Raw genomic sequence first — 7,408 nt, 5'->3', positions numbered from 1 at the left:
TTTTGTAGCAATTTGTGCAGACTTATCATATACATTATATTATGGTTTCTAAATTGATCATTTACGAACAATTTATATGGCTTGACCGGATAGGTATGCTTCTTCTAAAGATTTTTCCCTCACAAGAATTGCTAGGAGAAGTGATAAAAATGTTCACTGTATACCAAGAGAACACCACTTTTTGTTGCTATGAAATCTCAATGGAAAAGAAAAAGAGAAAGAGATAAGAGGAACTTCTATATTGTTTGGATGGTTGTTACCTATTGTATTGTATCGTATTGTTACTTTAAATACGATGTTTGTTTTGATTGTTAGTTAAATTTTATTGTATCGTATCGTTAAATTCGTCGTCACGTAACGACGAAATTAGCCACTTTATGTAATGACCGATTTGGTGCGGTCGCGTCGTTACCTTATCTTTTTCTCTCAATCTCACCCTTCATTATTATTAAATAATTTTATTTTATCATTTACCCTACCTTTTATATACCGTATCATAATTTTTTTTTATAATATTGCAAGCTTATTCTTTATATTGCTAGTGTGTGATATCATAAAATAACGGCAAACGACACAATTTATTCAAACATTATATTTATCAAACAATACAGTACAATACTATACAATAAGATACGATACATTATGAAACGATACGTAACAACCATCTAACAAAGCTGTTATCAATAAGAAATACTTCTCATAATAAGAAATACAAGTTCACGGAATTGGATTAAAAATCGGGTTAAAAAACTATGAAAATGATGTAATTATGTAGCGAAAATATGTCTTAAATGACCCTAACGATTAGATGATTGGCCAGCAATGTCAATGACAAAACGGTATTTAACATCATTTTGTGCAAGTCTATCAAGTCCTTCATTGATTTGATCAGTGGTGATAATCTCTATGTCACTCAAGATGTTATACTTTCCACATAAATCCATCATTTCTTGTGTCTCTTCTATGCTTCCTATCATGCTTCCTTTCACAGTTCTCTTCCCTGCAAATTCAATTAATCTCCTTTAATTTACTTGTCAATTTACACGGTCAATATAAACTATTTTTTTTTACGCCATATTACTCGAAGAATATCTTCAAGTAAGTCTTCTTAAATGCGGAATCATAAAAATAAAACAACTTATTTGTTACCACATATTACCAATTTTTCGGTTATTCTATTATGTTTAATTAAAATTAGACTTTTCGAAACCATCCCAATCGATTTCTCTTCGGTATCGGTACGATTCGGTTAATTTTCGGTATTTTTTTAAATATCATGTAAAATTCACCAGTAAAAGTAGAATACAATAACATATGTTCTTTTATAGGACGTAACAAAGCTCTCTAGACATTTTTACTGTTTAAAGGGTGATGAATTAAAAAAAATGAAAGATGGCGAAAGTATAGATCCATCAACTATTCTACAACAGCGTAAAAGAAACCAACTCAAAACAAAGAAAATATAAATTACATAAGTGGAAAGATATTAACCAAGTTAGGACTCAAGAATAAAGTCTACAGAAGATTAAATATTCAAAAAAATAAATCTAAATTATTTAAAAGGAAACATATTCAATACATTGTAGTTTGCTACTCATAATCGCTAGAATATTTTGTGTCTTGCTAAGATACTTGAAATAACTTAGTTTAAGTTGAAGTAGCATAATAGGTTTTAGGAATTAGTATTTTGAGTTTAATTACTTGTTGGCTTGTAACAGTTTTCATAATTCCAAGGCCCAAAGAAAAGTTTAATGCATTATTATTTTTAAACTTACTATATAAATATATTTTTCACGTGTAAAATTTATTCGATATGGTTCGGTATTTTTTCGGTTTATTTTTAAAAAATAAAAAACCTACCCTAATTATCGGTACGATTATAGATTTATATAAAAACCTACTGTTTTTTTTAAAAGAAACCTAAAAATCGGTTCGGTCGATTTTCGAATATCCATTGACACCCCTACCTAATTCAAATAAGAAATAGTTTTGAAAGTCAAAATTTTAGTTAATTTTAAAATCTTAAATATTAGAATAATAATTAAATAATTATTTTATTTAGTGTGAACTCTTTATTTAAAGGGTAAAAAAGGCAAACGACATTTCGATAAGAGTTTCGTGCTTTTAATATAATATATGGATTGAGCGGAGATTGTGACAATATAATAAAAGTTTACCAAAAATCATAGGAAAAGCAGGCAAATCAATTGGCTTATCTGGTGCTCCAACAATCACTAGAGTTCCTTTTACTTTTAGAAGCTCTAAGTAAATCCCAAGTGAGTGTTTGGCTGCCACTGTATCCAAAATGAAGTCTAGAGACCTTTTCCTTGCCTGCAATTAAACAGAATGAATGCAAAATACAATTTTAGAAGTTGTAAATTTTTATTCTCTAAAAGAATTAAATAGATTTATAGAAACAATGAAGATTGATCTATGATATTCACTGAAAATATTTGTACGCTGTCAATCAAGCAAATGAAGCGTTAGAAACCTTCACAATCAATCCAATATTTTATTGAGTTCCTTAACTATTTATATATTAAATAGAGAAAAACATATTTTTCATTGAATAAGAAAATAGAAAATAAACTACTTCAATGAGCATTAAGTATGACAGAAATAATATTCCAGAAAATGATTTATGTTTTGGAAATATCTTTCTGGAAAAAGTCCTTTACTATTTGGTTAGACCTTCAAAAACAAATATTTAATGAAGAGTGATAATAATGTAAAAATTAAATAGCATTTTGATGAAAATTTTCAAGATAGATTGAGGTAATATGTACTAAGTATTAGTTGGGGCAATGATATGAAGTTAAACTCAAGATAATTATGAAGTGACTTTAGTCCAAAAGTGGAAGAAATCATTTTCCTCCATTTGATGAAAAATATTTTCTGACAATTGAATACCAGAAAATAACTTACTATTTTCTCATACCAAAAAAATGACCATCAAGGGTTTGTGGTAAGATAGATAGGATCTCTCCACTTTTAACCAAAGGTCTCGGGTTTGAACCTTAAGATTATAAAAAATCCTAACAAAGAGCGCGCTTCCTCCTTTCATGGGCCTTACGCGATGCAAATCCGAATTAATCAATACCCCAATACAAATACCGAACTCCGAACATTAGGTGAGAGCAAAAAAAATACCAAAAACACACAGTAGGAAGGAAAGCACAAACCTGGATTTGTTTAGGATTAGTGCTCAGTATAAAATCATCAGCACCTAAGTTATGTTTAGCTTCTTGTTCTTTTGAGGGAGATGTACTAATGACAGTAACATGATGTCCAAATGCTTTCCCAAATTTCACAGCGACATGTCCAAGTCCACCTAGACCAATAACTCCTATTTTTTTACCTTGTGTTTCCACCAAATTATTGTCTTTCAGTGGAGTATAAACTGTTATTCCTGCGCAAAGTAATGGTGCTGCTCTATCCATTGCCAAATTATCTGGTATACGTACCACGTACCTTCATTTACACAGAGTATTTTTAGACAGAAAATTTTTTATACTATCAAGTAATCGAGAGGATTATGTATTAATATGTGTCTTTAAAATGTGTGAGATTTGTAATATTGAAATAAGAGAGTTACCTATTACAATAAGATGATTTGATGTTGTAAAATTTTCTTACACTTAACAATGTATATATAGTCAAACATTTCTATAACAGTCGTGTTTATTTCGATATTTTTTGGATGTTATAATAAAGTATTGTAATAGATAACATATATTATAACATAACATAAAAGATCGATTTCGAAAAACTTGACTTTTATAATGAATGACTGTTATATAGGGATGTTCCGAAAATGTCTCACTGTAATTTAAATTCATTTTATTGTAATCCAAATTTGACTATTTCAAGAAAATCTGTAAATTTCATAATTAAGATAACTAGGTAGATAACAACCTACATTGATAGATTTACAATGTCGGCTTCATTATCGACAAAAGAATCTTAATTAATTAAAATATATTTGTGCACTAAATTTGCTAGTGTTGAGTGTAGTAATATGTAATACTCTGCACTCACTAATTTAAAATTTTAAATCCACAAGTGAAGGTTAGCGGGAGACGTACATCTAATTATACAAACTCATAGACTTAGGCCCCGTTTGTCAAAAAAAAAAAAATCTTTTTTCAATTTTTTTTATTTTTAAAATACGTTTGTCCATGAAATTTTACGAGTTTTTTTAAAACATTTCGAAAATGAATTTTCCAAAAAACTACTTTTTCAAATTTTTTAGAAAAATCTTTTTCTTCACTCAAAAATCTACAATATTTTTTTCAAGTAAAATGCATATCCAAACATAATTTCAAATTTCAAATACCATTTTTTTAACTCAACTCAAAATACTATTCTTTTTCAAAAATTACAATTTTTATGTCAAACGCCTGCTTAGAATTTCAAAATCAATAGCCTGGTCATCAATAACTATGAGGCTACCTTCCAACGGTTTTTGTTGGTCAACCTTTTTGTGTTGGGCCCTCCCGAGTAATGTATCATGAGGAAAATAAATTACTCACGTGTCTGTAGTTATGGAAAAAGAGTACCTCATCTATAAATGTTCACAACATATTATAATTGATTGAATTACACTAATTATATAGAAAAACTATGCATTAATTATTATTTTTGTCTTGAATTTTATGAATACTAATTATATTAGATTTTCTTATAGGTTTAGAAAATCGTCGTCTTTTGTATTATTCTTCTCTTTCATTCTTATTGAAAAACTTTCTCCAAGAATATATGTTCAATCGAACCTCATTAAATCCTTGATTGTTTGTTCTTCTTTACTAATATTTTATGGTTATGTGCTAGTTAACTCACGATCTTCCGCTACATCAATATACATAACTTAAACTCATAGCACGAACAAGAATGTTATTACCTGTGATCAGCAACTAACATATTGGAGTAGCCACCATAAGTGATAGTGCCATCCCAAAAGATGCCATTGTAAGTGAATTGGACTTGGTCACAATAGTTCTCTTGGGAATCCTTGCAATACTCACACTTCAAACATGTTGCTGCCAAACAACCTACCCCTACTCTATCTCCATTCTTGAATTTTGTCACATTGCTTCCCACCTTTGTTACAATCCCAGTTATCTCATGCCTTCAACAACAAAAAAAAATTGCATTTTTATTTGACGGTATAAAATACTAGTGCTCATCCCATTAAATATATTTTCATTTGAAACTTATCCTTCTAACTCTAAATCCAAGGAATACCCAAAAAAACTTCTGAAAATTGAATACAAGCGATAGTACGTTGACGAGAAAAAATAAAAGTAGAATAGGAATGAGAGGCTAAGAACATAAAGAGCTTTTCTTTTGTTTATGTTTTTTTTTCCTTCTATCGTCTACAGAAAACAAAGAGCCAAATTTAGAAGCTTTATTTTTATATTTTCTAGCTGGTAATGGACAATTATTATCTGATTTGAAGTTGGAATATTGTGGTTAATCACTTTTGGGATTTGAAAAGCTGACAATTTCATTAATAACTAGCAGTAAGTAAGTAATTATACTTCCTATATTATAATTTTTGGGGCCTAAATATTTCTGGGGCCTAAACCCTGCTCATTTATTGTAGTATAAGGTTAGAGCGCAGAATCTAAGATAAAGTCATATGATATATTTCAACACAACCACACAACAAAACATGCGAAATCTAGTAAGTAATATTGAGTCCAAATGAATCATTTTAGAGCTACAATTCATGTTCCAGTTTATTTTCTTTTGGTAGTTAGATAATTCAATTTCTTTATTTTTGTATGTTCGAAGTATGAGTGTGCGACTTGTTATAATTGTCCTATTAACATGCAGGATATCATTTTGAAAATAGATAAAGATAAATTTAGCTGGAGAATTAAGTGTAAATAAGATAACTACCCAGGCACGACAGGGTACATAGTAATGCCCCAATCGTTCTTGACATGATGAAGATCCGTATGACACATGCCACAATACAAGATCGCAATGGTCACATCATTCTCACCATTTTCTCTGGTAAATTTCACCCAAAAAAGTAAAAGAAAAAAGATTAGTAGCTCAAAAAAATAATAATATAGTAACTATTATCACAAGTTAAATTATATTAATACTGTAGAAAATATTTACACTGTCACCATACATAACCTAAATCCAACAATTTATACAAGATAAGAAAATGGCAAAACAAAGTGGTGAATATTATTTACCTTCTCTTGAATGTAAAAGGTGTGATCTTGCCAGAAGAATCATGAGCTGCCCAACCAGAAACACTTTGTGTGTGATTTGGTGTTGTTTGAGCCATTTGTCTGAGTGAAGAAATGCTCAGTCTTTTTTTGGGAAAATGGACAGTAGATGAGTGAGTATATATGTAATAAGTGACAAGGCTCCCCTTTATTAAAAATCATTTAGTTGCAGCTAGCGGTGGGTAGCTTAAAATTTAAGACAAACATTAAATAGGTCCAGCTAGGTTGAGAAAAACAGGTCTCACCATTTAAAATGGTAGTAATGTCACGTTCATTCTTTTTTTTTATTTTTGGTAAGAGGGAAACCCGCGGCCACTATAACCTCTGCCACAGCCTCTGTTCTTCAGGTGAGCACTTTGTGCGCATTGGGTAAACTTCCCCATGTGTAATAGCCTGCAAACTACACAATGGATATAAACTGCACTAGGTAAGCCCTATGCGACATGCTCAACCCAAAAGGCATTAAGGGGGGATTCGATCTCAGGTCGTCCAAATAGATGACCACCCTCCAAACCAGGTCACGTTCATTCTTGCTACTCATTCTATGTAACTAATTTGTGGTGAATATAAAATAGGCCACTTAATTTTCTTATGGCTATCTTGGCATTGCTTTATTTTCCTCTCTGAGCATAAGGCCTTAATTAGGGATGGCAAGCGGTGCGGGTTCTAACTTAACCCACAAAATTTCAAGCCGCCCCGCATCCATTCGCCCCGCACCGCGTCCATCTGCCTCGTCCCGCAAATTTTTTTCTTCTTTTCAATTTGTCTTATTTGTATTTTTGCTTATCAATTATAAGCATACATAACTTAAACAGTAACTATTTAAATTTAGAATCAAACATTCAAAGTGAGTATTGAGCACCATAATTTAATTACGATATTGTCGATCTCATTTTATTTCAAGTGAGAAAATGAGGGCTAACATGAGAAATTACTGTGTCAGAGTTTAGATTTTCTATTCTTAAATGCCAAATACTTAGTCTTTTCACTAGTTATATTTGAAGAAGTATAATTTTGTAAAGAAAAGGAATATAAAATAGTAACAGATGAAGCATGTAGGAAGGCAAAAAAGCAAATTACAAAAGAAATTTTTACATTCCTATACACTATTTCAAACTTTATTACCCTCCCTACTCAAGTTTTAATCTAATTACATACAC

The 7,408-nt window shown here is 30.5% G+C and overlaps 1 protein-coding gene across 1 annotated transcript; it reads right to left on the bottom strand.

The window, feature by feature from the left end:
* Positions 1-577: 577 nt before the first annotated feature.
* On the bottom strand, positions 578-6,428 carry LOC107792503 (putative cinnamyl alcohol dehydrogenase 6). The gene is made up of 6 exons (XM_016614727.2): positions 6,213-6,428; positions 5,905-6,018; positions 4,901-5,128; positions 3,183-3,471; positions 2,178-2,331; positions 578-1,000 (listed from the first exon to the last, which is right to left on the bottom strand). Exons 1-6 carry the CDS (start codon positions 6,305-6,307, stop codon positions 798-800), a joined length of 1,083 nt encoding a protein of 360 aa, XP_016470213.1. The 5' UTR covers positions 6,308-6,428; the 3' UTR covers positions 578-797.
* Between the last annotated feature and the right edge of the window lie 980 nt (positions 6,429-7,408).

The sequence above is a fragment of the Nicotiana tabacum genome, chromosome 21 (assembly GCF_000715075.1).
Source record: "Nicotiana tabacum cultivar K326 chromosome 21, ASM71507v2, whole genome shotgun sequence".
Taxonomy (NCBI): domain Eukaryota; kingdom Viridiplantae; phylum Streptophyta; class Magnoliopsida; order Solanales; family Solanaceae; genus Nicotiana; species Nicotiana tabacum.
The sequence above is the reverse complement of the archived record's forward strand: the minus strand, read 5'-3'. Positions and strand labels throughout refer to the sequence as shown.